The sequence below is a fragment of the Erinaceus europaeus genome, chromosome 12 (assembly GCF_950295315.1).
Source record: "Erinaceus europaeus chromosome 12, mEriEur2.1, whole genome shotgun sequence".
NCBI lineage: Eukaryota > Metazoa > Chordata > Mammalia > Eulipotyphla > Erinaceidae > Erinaceus > Erinaceus europaeus.
Window position 1 is genome coordinate 64,017,162 of NC_080173.1, and position 12,699 is coordinate 64,029,860.

The 12,699-nt window shown below is 46.4% G+C and overlaps 1 protein-coding gene across 8 annotated transcripts in view; it reads right to left on the reverse strand.

Moving 5' to 3' along the window:
• Positions 1-8,575: 8,575 nt before the first annotated feature.
• Positions 8,576-12,699, reverse strand: part of TSPOAP1 (TSPO associated protein 1) — a 29,901-nt gene continuing 25,777 nt past the window's right edge. For 4 of the 8 annotated variants that reach the window (XM_060203809.1, XM_060203810.1, XM_060203812.1 and 1 more), the window contains 4 exons: positions 12,465-12,568; positions 12,311-12,382; positions 11,965-12,075; positions 8,576-9,750 (listed from right to left, as the gene is read on the reverse strand). In XM_060203809.1, the coding sequence (XP_060059792.1) occupies positions 9,577-9,750; positions 11,965-12,075; positions 12,311-12,382; positions 12,465-12,568 (461 nt within the window). In that variant the 3' untranslated portion in view covers positions 8,576-9,576. Of the gene's footprint in view, positions 11,359-11,964; positions 12,076-12,310; positions 12,383-12,464; positions 12,569-12,699 lie in introns of all 8 variants that reach the window. The other 4 variants (XM_007536124.3, XM_007536126.3, XM_060203815.1 and 1 more) reach the window with 2 other exon arrangements.

Consider the following 12,699-nt stretch of genomic DNA (forward strand, 5'->3'; position numbering starts at 1 on the left):
GCACCCTGATATACATTTTAAATAGTGATAAGAATGTACTCTAAATTTATTGCTTAATGGGGCCAGGCAGTGGTCTATCTGGTTAAGCACATATATTACCATCTGTAGGGGGAAGCTTCCCTAGAGGTGAAATGGGTCTCTCTCCCTCTCCATATCAATTTCTATCTGTTCAATAGAATAAAATTGGGGAAAAAATAGCTACTGGAAGCTATGGATTCAGAGTGCTGACACCAGACCCCAGCAATAAACTGAGTGGCTATATATATATCAGCCTACAATCATGTATCACTTGATGGACAGATCTCTGAGAAATATGTTGTTAGGTGATTTTTGTTACACAGAGATTATAGAGAGCACTGATGCAAACCTAGAAGGTATATCTGGGTGCATGGTTTGGCCTGCATCACTAATGAACATGTCAAACAACACATGATTGCTAGTAAGAATTTAGACTTAACATCTATGTCAGTACATGTGGGTTTGTCTCATTTTTATTTCTGCATAATAATTTGAAATACCATGAAGTGCCACTAATTCACTCCTGTTAGATACTTGGTTTCCTCAGTTTCACTACGACAAGCCATACTAGGAACAGCATCGGAGAAGTTAAGTCTCCAGTTATGGCTTCAGTTGTTGGGTAGGGAGATAGCATGGTGATTATGCAAAAGACTCTCATGCCTGAGGATCTGAGGTCCCAGGTTCAGTCCCCAGCACCACAAGTCAAAGTTGAGCAGTGCTCTGTGGGGTGGGGTGGGGTGGGATGGGGTGGGGTGGGGTGGGGTTGGGGGTTGGAAGGCAAATAAACAAACAGCTTTAACTATTTCCTTAAGCAAGAAATCCTAGGAGTAAATCGCTGCATATCTGGATAGCCATATCTTTTTTTTTTAATACTTACCTTTTTTATTTTTATTTTATTTATTTATTTTCCCTTTTGTTGCCCTTGTTGATTTTATTGTTATTGTAGTTATTATTGTTATTGATGTCATTGTTGTTGGATAGGACAGAGAAATGGAGAGAGGAGGGGAAGACAGAGAGGGGGAGAGAAAGATAGACACCTGCAGACCTGCTTCACCACCTGTGAAGCAGGTGGGGAGTGGGGGGCTCGAACCGGCATCCTTACGCCGGTCCTTGCACTTTGCGCCACCTGCGCTTAACCCACTGCACTACTGCCCGACTCCCTGGTATCCATATCTTTAAGAAGCTTGATTATAAAAAGGTTTTCCTGAAAATAGAATCCCTCTCTCACCAGCCATGCCTGTAAGCACCTGTCCCCCACCCCCTTCATCAACTCTTACTTATTAAGGCATAAGAGGGAAAAGATTTTACTCCAAACCCTCATAGAACAGATGACAAAACTAGAGCCCAGAGAGGGAAATGGCTTTGCCCAGGGCAACCATATGGCACAGTTCTGAATAATCTAGCTGCCAGGTCACATGACTGCCGAACCAGTGATCTTTACTCAGGGACCTCTGTACTTCACCCAGGCATTTATTCAACAGGTGTTTATTGAGTCCTTGCTTGTGCCAAGTACGGTGTTGGCCACTAGGCATATTGTATTGAGAAAAGTTCAGGCCTTGTGTTCAGCGGGTACAGAGGGATGCAAGTAAACCAAGTTAATGGCACCCAGAACTTTATGCAGGGTTTTTCCAGAGCATCACACAGTAGTGGTCTGGAGCTAGCTCACTTGGTAGGGTGCACACACGCAGCTTGAAGCCCCAACACCACATGGGTGTACCATGGCACCAGAGGCAAACTCCGCAGATGGTGGAGCAGTGCTGTAGATGGTTGTGCTCCTTCCTATGTCTTGCTCCTTCTCTCCCTCATGTACAAAAAAAAGAATGCAAAATCAAGTTGTGACTAGTGTTGTACTTAAGCAAGGCAGGGTGGGTGGGAGGGATGAGAAGAGCATCAAAAAGTAGCACTTTTGTAGCCTGGGAGATGGCACAGTGGATAAGGCATTAGACTCTCAATCATGGGGTCCTGGGTTAGAGCCCTGGCATCATATATGCCAGAGAGATGCTCTTGTGCATTCTTTCCCTCTTTGTCAAAAACATTTTTCTTAAGTATCACTTGTATCCACTGAGAGCCAAGGCAGGCTTTTTCAAAAAAAAAAAAAAAAGCTGATGTAGGAAAGTCCTTGAAGAATGTTTACAAGTTGACCCTGTGAACACCAGGAAGGAGCAGCATTCTGGACCCAGAAAGTACTGTAGCAAAGAGCTTAACAGAGGTGGGCTTCCTTCAGATACTTCCAGTGTAGGGGTGATTGTGCTATACAAGGAGACTTGTAAGTAGGCCCTTACTCTTGCTAACATACTAAGAAGTTCCTGTTCCAAAGTATTTGGAAGTGCTAATTACTTTTTTAAAAACTCACTCCAGTGGCCCAGGAGGTGACACAGGAGGTAAAATGCAAGACTTATAAGCATGAGGTCTAGAGTTTGACCCTAGGCATCGTATGTGCCAGAGTGATGCTCTGTTTTCTCTCTCTCTCTCTCTTTTAAATAATAAATATTAAAATAAGCTCACACCATGATGGCAGAGGAGGTTGAACTGTTATGTGGAAAGCTGAGAAATGTTATGCATGCACAAACTATTGTATTTTACTGTCAACTGTAAACCATTAATCTCTCAGTAAAGAAATTAAAAATTAATTAATTAATTAAGCTCACACCGGCAACAGAGTGGGAGGCGCAATGGCTTGGGGTCAAGAACTGGGCCACGGCATCACAGTGATTCATAGTTATCAGGAAGTCTGCCTACTTTCTCAAGGACAGTGGCAATTCAATGCACATCTGAGAAGCCAAAGCTTTTTCACAGAATGGCAGCCAAGTGTCCTTTGCTCTCACGTAGAAGTGGGGGAGTTCTCTAGATGAATAGGGCCCAAGCCACCTGCTGTTCGGTGCTAGGGCAGTGGGCCAGCATTTGTGCAGAGAGGCTCGAGCTCAATGCCCTATGGCTTCACATTGTTTCTTATCAATTGGCCTGCAAACCTGCCTACTTTGTGCCTCTGTATCTAGGCATTTTGTCAGGTTTAGGTACATCTGAGGCTCTACTGGCTCCTCTGCCTGGAGAGTAATCAGAACAAAACGGCTGCCTGGCATTCCCACAAGCTTTGCCCTACAGATGCCCTCCAGCTCCTCATGCTGGGGATGGCCTCTGGGAGGCACTGCTAGCCCTCCTACATCTTAAAACTGCAGTCCTTTGAGAGAGCCCCCTACCTCCTCACACACACCACCCTCCCTCCTCAGTTACTTTTCCAAGCATCCTCACCCCAGGGCAGAGTCCAACGGCTTGTGGGATAACCGGCCTCTCTGTGACCGCTTGCCAAACAGCTTGTTATTTCTTAATACTGTTTAGAAACAATTCGGTTGGAATTACAGCCAGATTTCCTGTACATGTGGTTGGAGCGAAGGTATGGAAGCTGGGGAGGAGGAAAGAGCCCTGACTCCTCAGATTCACCATTCACCACCAGGCCTTGTTTTCCTTCTTTTTAATTTAATTTAAAAATACATCAATTTTTAATTACAGAAGTGATTCTTGGGCATATTTCAAGTAAAATCAAAATCTTACAGATCAAGATAAACTCCCTTTAGATTAAGTTACTGCACCACCCTCATTTCCAGTCTCCTTCCTTCATTCAAATGTAAGCACTGACATTACCGATTTTGTCTTTGCATAACTGTTACTTCATTTTTATTCATATATGTATTATCTTCTCCCTTTGTGTTTCCATAAATGACATCACATTATACTTAGTATTCTGCAAAGTGCTTCTCTCAGTTGCCAGTGCATCTTGGAGATCTACCACGTAGAGAGGACAGGACCATTTTTTAACTGGTGGCATAGTATTCAGATGCTCTATATTTCCATCATGTGACCACTCCTTTATTGGTGGAAGGTGACATTTGTTCACTTCTTCACTATTAAAAACAGTGCAGCAAGAGGCCTTTATGGTGTACACACACACACACACACACACACACACACACACAGTGTTTCCTATTAAAATATTGAGAAGTGGACTATAGGCTTCATGTGTTCTAAATTTTCAATACACAGCAGCAGGGGAGGTGGCTCAATGAGGCAGTGCAAGACTTCCATGTGTGAGACCCCAGGTTTGTTCCCTAGTGCCACATAAATGCCACAGTAATGCTCTGGCCTCAGTGTCTCTATTTTTTCTTTCATAAAAATAAATCAGCTTTTTTATAATTATTTAACAGATACCTACTGGCACCTTGTTCTCTAGGCTTTTAAATACTCTCTTGGGTAAAAATCAGAATCACAGTAGTTAGAGTGATAGCCAGCAGGTGAAGAAAGCCCTTGAATGTGTGAGATCCTGAATTCTATCCCCAGAACGACATGTGATGGGAGTGGTGCTTTGGTCTTTCTCTACATTAATATGTACATTAAATAATCATAGAATTAGTGGTGCTACATTATTCAATTTTTACTTTTCTTCTTAATGGGGAATGAACCAGTGACTGACTTGCACAATCCCAATGCTGAGCAGATTCTCTGGGTTGCTTTTTTTTTTTTTTTAATTTTAGAGAGAAGAGGAAAGGAAGGAGAGATTGACACAGGCAGAGAAGAGATGTGGCAGCACCGCGGCCTCCCCAGGGAGTTTCTCCAGTGCTATTTATAGTGCTCCCACACAGAGATAGGGCTCAAGCCCAGAACCTTACACGCTATCATGTGAATTGTCTCCCATCCTCTCAATGTTTACTTCTTTGGTCAAGAGTGAGATTAAACATCTCTCTATTGGTACTACCTATAAATATTCTGTCTGGTTTTATCTATTTTCCTACTGTTTTTGTTTGTTTTGTTTTGTTTGGGCTCAGTGCCATGTATGAATATACTGCTGCTTGGCAGACATTCCTTTCTTTTTGATTTTCTTTTCAATAAAAGCGACAGACAGACTAAGACTTTGTGAGCAATATGATGGTTATCTTTGAGAGGGTGACTGTGGGGAGCCACATGTGCCCTCAAGGTTGCTATTGGCATGGCCATAGAGTTTATGTTAAAAGATAGTTCCTGGGAATCGGGCAGTGGCGCAGTGGGTTTAGTGCAGGTGGTGCTAAGTGCAAGAACTGGCTTGAGGATCCCAGTTTGAGCCCCCAGCTCCTCACCTGCAGGGGAATCACTTCAAGGGCGGTGAAGCAGGTCTACAGGTGTCTTTCTCTCTCCCGTCTTCCCCTCCTCTCTCCATTTCTCTCTGTTCTATCCAACAACCACAATATAAGCAATAACAACAATATAATTACAACTATAAAACAACTAGGGCAACAAAAGGCAAGATACAAAAAAAAAAAAAGGGATAGATAGTTCCCGCTTCCCTACACCTTAGAGTCTTTGTTAAAAGATAAGTTCTTTTTCCCCATGAATATATAATAATAAATGAATAGGAAAGATACATCCCCCAATACTCAGTTGGCTAAGGCACCAAACCTCTTTTTCTATAAAGCATTCAAATCAGATGCCCTGCTAACCACGAGAAGCAGATTGTTTGTGTTTCTTCCACAGGAATCCCGGAAAAAACCATCTGGACCCCTGCACACCCTGACATCACCCACTAGATGGCACGACTACAGTGGCACACACCCCGAAACCCTAGGTGTAACCTGACGCAATCTGAAGAACCTGATTCACAGACTCCAAGGACAGAACCTTTTTACTGCCTGTCTGACTTTCCTGCTTTTGCTTTGACCTGTCACATTTTGGCGGTTCCAGCTCACAATCTACAGAAAAGTGGAATTCCAGAGGCTGACCTTCCTCATGCAGCATTTCATCCCCTGCCATTTCTCCCCCTAGTTGCCTACTTTGGACTGAGACTTTTATTGGACTTGCTGGTATACCCTCTGGACACTTTAGACAATTTTACAGCAGCTTTCTTCCCTTCACGTTCCTGGTTTTTCATAGACTGACCCTGAGTAGTTTATAGACTTTACACACTGTTGCCCTGGGCATTAGATAAAAGGAAAGGGGGAGATGCTGGGAAATTGTGCAGATGCGTCAGATCTGCCATGTTGTCCCCTCAGGCTACTGCTAATTCCCGCGAGAGTTGGGACATTCTCGGAGTGCCTCTTCTGCCATGTTATGCCCTCAGGACATTGTCTATATCCCCGCGATATCCGGAGTGCTTTGGTTACTCCTCCCCCCTCCCATTCTCACGAGAGTTATCATCCTATCCTGGAGTGGTATGGTTACTCCTCCCCCTTCCCATTCTCGTGAAAGCTACTCCTATAAAAACTCTTCTTATTCCGCACCTCGCTCTCTTGCCAGCGCTCCGCTCCAGTGTTCAGACGCAGGAAAGGTTACTGCTTGAGGCGGCCATTTTCACTACCTCCACGTGGCCCAACCTGCTTCTCTAGCACCCAACTCTGAGGTGCCAGCGCAAATAAAGATTTGTGTTTCCTCTTCGCTCCGGACCCCTCTCTCTCATCTCCACGGCCCGTGCACAACAACATCTGGCCCAACAACAGGTGATGACACAGAACTTTGGTGGTGGGTACTTCTACAACGTTCTGTTCTGCAGACCTACTAATCTATTTATCAATTTCTATAGTGCTGTTGGAATTATCATTACTTTTTAGCTTGTTTTGACTTCTGGAAGGATTAATTCTCCTTCCCTGTTAGTTTTCATAAAAATCTTCAGTTTTCTAACATATTTACTTTCTTGTTTTTGCTGTTTTTCAGAGCCCGAGCCTCATACATGCATGATTCTACTTCTCCTGGGTCAAGTTCTATTTCCCATTCAAGTAAAAACACAAAGAAAAAGAGAGAGAGAGAGAGACATGAAGAGCCACCACAACATCAGCGCTTCCCCCTAGTGCCATAGCACTCCCATGTGACACCAGGACTTTAACCTGGGTCTCATGTATGGCAAGGCATGCACCATATAGCCAATGAGCTACCTCTTTCTCTGGCACTTCCTTTTTTAAAATATTTATTTATTTTACAACAGAGCACTGCTCAGCTCTGGCTTATGATGGTTGGGGGACTGACCTTGGGACTTTGGAGTCTCAGGCATAAGAGTCTCTGCATAACCATTATGCTCTCTACCCCTGGCCTCTGGTGTATTCTTATGACTATTTTTATGTCTAGTTCCATGTGAATCCTACAGATATTTTTGGTTAAAGTGACAATGAATTTATACATGAGTCTGATAATTGATGTCTTTGTGATATGATGCCTTCCCATGCATGTACATTCATTTATTCAACATTTATTTCCAGAGAACTATTGTGCTGGCACTGTTTTGGGTATTGGGTATACATTAATTAGCCAATTTCTTATTTATCTATTTATTTATTTACATATTTATTGCCACCAGGTTATTGCTGAGGCTGGGTGCATGCATGATGAATCCACAGCTCCCAGCAGTTACTTTTTCCTATTTTTTGTTTGATAAGACAGAGAGAAACTGAGACAGAAGAGGGAGAGAGATTGAGAGAGAGAAAGAGAGGGACACCTGCAGCAGTGATTCACTGTTCATGAAACCCTCTTACTCCCCACAGGTGGACACCAGGGGCTTGAACCTGGGTCCTCGAGCAGGGTAATGTGTATTCAACCAGGTGCACCACTACCTGGGTGCTGACTAGCCAATTTCTTGCTTTCATGGGATTTATATTCTTGAGTGATAGTCATTTCATTTATTTATTTAAGTCCACATTATATCCTTCATTGAAAAGCTGCTTTAACCTGTTCTTTGTTCCTACTTTTAAAAATATGTATGTGTTTATTAATATGGTTATTAATTTTATCTTTAGAACTTGGAAAATCTTATATTTTCTTTTCCTTAAATGCATGCAAAGTAAGTAAGCATTTTAAGATTAGATAAATTTAGTATGTTCTTTTAGTTGTCTTTGGAAGGCAGATTCATGGATCTGAAAAAGACTGGATATCTTTAACTCAATGAAAGAGACTGGATATCTTTAACTCAACATTCTATAGAAATATTTCATCCTATTTTATGTGTAAGATAAAATAATTTTAAGTTTTAATTATCCTTATTTATTGAATTGGGGCAGTCAGAAATTGAGTGCGAAGGAGGAGATAGGGAGAGAGACAGAGAGATACCTGCAGCCCTGCTTTACCACTTGCAAAGCATTCCCCCTGCAGGTTTTTTCAAATTATTATTATCTTTATTTATTTTAAGATTTTTTATTGATTTTTTTTTTTTTTTTTTTTTTTTGCTTTGCTTTGCTTTTTTAACCAGAGCTCTGGCTTATGGTGGTGCAGGGAATTGAACCTGGGACCCGGGAGCCTCAGGCATGAATCTGTTTGCATAAGCATTATGTTATCTCTCCCACCCCATAAAATAATTTTGTTTTCAAATGTTGGTTTCTTCTTCCCCCCCAGGACACTGCTTCAGTTCTAAGCATGTAGCCTTGCAACCAAAAGGCTGCCCACCTTCAGAGAAGGAATGCAAGACTCCTTGGTCTTGCTGCTCACTAGTTTGGGGCCCCCAGTTACCCTCTTGTGCAACTTCTGGGTTCTAAAATAAAAATAAAATAAAAGCCAGCACAACCTCTAGTGACTCCTCTAAGGAGTCTTTTGCCCCAGACAGAACCCAGCAGAGTTTTTTGTGAAAATAGACTTTATTATAATAAAATGTCTTTTTCTCTTTTTAAACAAATGCCTCCACCATTCCACACCCTGGAGACCAAGGTAGGGGTGGGGCTCAGTCAAACCATCTCCCACCACAGTGAAGGAAACATGCAGAGACACTCATCCAGCCAACAGGAGGTGGGGACGGGAAGGACATGATGAGGGTAAAGTGGAGAGCGGGACCCCACTCTGAACAGGGAATGTATGAAAATAGCTGCATAAATCTGTCCTTCCCCCAGCCCCTGAACTCCCACAGGGGCCGGAGGGAAACGATGCAAAAGAGAAGTTGAATCCAATGAGCAAAATAAGGCAAACCCAACTCCTGCTCACTGCCTGCTGGCCCCCTGGGTCTCTGTGGGGTTGGGACCACACTGGGGCCAGGAGGCTGGGTGGGCAGGCAGGGGTGGAGCACTATGGGGGGGCGGGTTCGGCCCACTTTGGCATGACCTTTCTCCTTCTCGGGCCTGTGCAGTGGAAGCGAGATGGAGGAAGCTGGACTGAGGCACTGAATATGTACATATATACATGGCTCTACCCCACCTGTGCGGGGAGGTGGGGCTCTGGAAAATCCAGTGCAAATGTTCCTTGAGGGAGGGAAGACTTGATGAGGGCAGTCAGTGCCATCGAGGAAGGATGCCCCTTTCTCCCTCAGGGTCTCCCAACCTGGGTGTGGGAAGGGTCAAAGAAAGGATCAGAGCATGGTGAATGGACTAGGAGTCACGAGCCCAAGTCCAGTGCTGACTCTGGTAGATGCTCAGCAACCTTGGCCAAGTGACTTCCTCACTGTGGGTCTGTTTCCCTTCCTGTAGGAAGCAGCTGCCCATCCAGAGAATTTATCCTTAAGGATTCATCTAGATCTGACCTTCACCTGGTCCCATCCAAGAGCCATGGTGTTAACTCGGGAGAGCGGACTCCTGGGCAGTGGTCTGGGGCCTCCCAGGGCCACTTTTGCCTGTGGGGTGAGCCACACAATCACTCCTTCTTCCCAGAGCTCAGCTTCCTGAGGAGCTGCTTCCCCTTGGAGAGGAGACCCCGAACCTTCTCTCTGGTGCCCTGTGGTCCCCCCAATTCGATCCTGGGGGAGCTGCCAGGGCCACAGGGCCAGCCTGGAGGGGCAGGGTACCCTTGTGTTGTGCTGGCCCAGTTCTGGAAGATGAGAGAAAAGGGAGTCATGGTCAGGGTCCAAGTCCCTATCCTGCCCTGACTCGTGAACTCTCCAAGCTCAGTTACCTGCAGTCCCCATGTTACAGAACTGAGTTCAGGACTCAAGCCCCACCAACTCCTATTGCCCTACACACAGAGCACAGGCAGGCAAAAGGGTGTGACTGAGCTAGGAGTCTGACGGGACTAGTGCAGTCTCAGTTCTGCTTTTGCTCCCTTGTGACCTGGGCAACCCCCTCCTCTGGGTCCCTCTACAACTGTCGGGCCAAGCTCAAGAGTCCAGAGACGGTCCTGGAAGGGTGTTTCCATGGCACCCCCACACTGCACCCTCCCCCACCCAGTAAAGGGAGAGCAAGGACCAGACAACTTAGAGCCACCTACACCTGCCAAGAAAGGCAATTCCTCCAACAATCCCAGGTAGCCCTACAGTGCTCAGGGAGTGGAGCCAAGTTCCAGCCCATAAGGAGGAGAGCAGGACTCTGCCTGAGTGACCCTGGAGAGGGCTGCAGGGAGCCCAGGATCAAGGCCATTCATAGAGTGAGGCTACCCGGCTCTCTCCGTGAGCATCTTCTCCTGAGCTGAATTCCCTTCTAGTTCTTGAACCTCAAGCCACTCCATCTGCCAGAGGCCCACTCAGACAGTGCTTTTAGCACCCTAAGGACAGGAGGTTGGGCAAGAAAGAAAACCACCTCACATACCCACTATGACCTCCTGGGCAAGCCCAGTCAGGACTGACCAGCCTGCATATCCTGTCCCCAAGTCCCTGCCTCTTTTTGGCCAGTCATAGAGCCCAGACCAGAGGCAGAGGAAGTGGGTACCTGGCTGGAGTCCCACCCCAGCCCCACCTCCCAAGGCCCTAGTGATATGTCAGGGCTTGCCCACAAAGAGGTCTGCTCCCACTGGAGATTAAAGAATCTATTTCCTATAGGTGGAGCAGGAGTCGCAGGCCCTCCCTACCCCTTCCCAACCTCTCAGAAAGTACTACTGAGGAAAGCATGGGGTGTTGCTGAGTCCGGAGACAAAATAGTTTAGGATTATCTACAGAACTCTCCCCCCCCCCAACTTTTCAAGACCTTCTTTCATTCTCCCAGCAGAGAAAAATTGAAAGTTGACAGTAAAATTCATGCATCTGCTGCCCAAGCATGTCATGATGAAAAAGACAAGAGGAAGGAGTCTATTATTACTGGTGGCATTCCAGCATCACCCTTCTGTCACCAGTAATAATCAGTATTATAATACCAGAGGTACATAGTATCATAATACACTGACGAATCATAGCATGGATGTCACACAGCATTCTAAGATGTCATTCTAAGATGACATGTGTTCCTATGACAGCTAGCACTGTCAAAGGTGAGGGGAGGGACTGATCCTATACCCAAATCTGGTAAGATCTCCCTCCCGCACACTCTGGAAAATCCAGGCCAGCTCTGGCGGGACTTTCCAGACAGAAGGCAAAGGAGTGACATCTGGGTATGGTGATGTGAGGACAGGAAGTCACATGGACATAGGGGGCAAGTCCCCCACTTACATGTTGCTCTCTCTATATATATCTATCTCCATCTAGCACTGGACTCTTCTCCTCCTCGTTCTCTGAAGAGCAGGGAACAAAGAGAGGAGAGGGTTACAGAGATACCCACATACTCTCACCCAGTCTCCAGTTCACCCAGGTCACAGGGGCTGGTCCTGCTTTGCACAGCCTTTGCCATCAGAACTAACGGCAGATGGAATCCCAGGGTTTTCCAGTTGGACCCTGGTCGCCTCACCCTCTCCTGGCCCTGTGAGGCTGGAGCACTCCACTCACTCCAAAGAGAGTCAAACCCTAAGAACGAGAATCCAGGAAGCTGGGCCTTGCTGAACAATTGGCTTTAAAAGGCAGTCAGGGGGGTGACAGGCTGAAAAGTTTCTGAAACCAGGGCTAAAACTGCCTAGAGGTGTAGGGAGAAGGTGGCAGGAATGCACTGGCTCCAGAAATGAGCAGCTATGCCAGATGGACAAGGTTCAGGCTTGCAACCACCACCCTCTGCAGAGAGGGCCATATACTAGGAGGGAGCGGGCCTGGCTGAGCTCCTTCTAGGTCAGAAGCTCCATTCAGCCTGGGTACCATGCTCCCCTGGATCATCACCCAGCTGCATCCCAAAAGCCCCAGCCTGGTCCCACCACTGTACCAGCAGAACAGAGATCCAGCTCCTCACTGACCTGACTCTCAGTCTGCGGTGACGGGGGCTCCCTGTCAGAACCGCCTGCCTCAGGCCCAGGGCCCTCAAGGAAATTAGATGGAACCAGACCCCTTTGTCCATTCAGTTCCCCCTAGGAAGGAGATGTGGGTAAGACTGAGACCAAGAGAGGCCTCTGCCCCACCCCATAACCCTGACACCCCTAAGAAACCAACCACCTGTTGTCAACATCACTGTCACAGGTGACAGGTCACATCCGGTCCCCCAGGCTTTGATCAGGAACCTTGCTTATACACTCCCTCTCCCCACCCCCATCTGAAAGGGCTGGTGGGATGGGGGCGTAGCACACCACCCGCCCAAGCTCTCACATAATAGAAACCATCATCATCCATGTCTCCAAACACAGTAATGATGTCCCCTGCCCGGAAGGGCAGCTCTGCCTGCGAAGAGACCAAGAGGCAGGTGTCAGGTCCATGAAAGCCCCAAACCCCCCTTCACTGGACTCTATCTGAGGGTGCTCACCTCCACATCCATATTAGGGGAGCTTTCCTGGGGGTTGTAGTCAAATGCAGCCACCATGGAGTGGGGGGCTTTCAGGATGGCAGAGGAGACCAGTTGGGGGGGGCCTGCAGGATGGAGAGAAGATGCCAAACTCTCTCTAGATGCCCCCCCATACTATCCTCAGTACTGAATACCTGACTGCCCCACCTTCCCACTGGTGGTGGTACTCCCTTTGGAGGGGCTCCCATATCCCCTC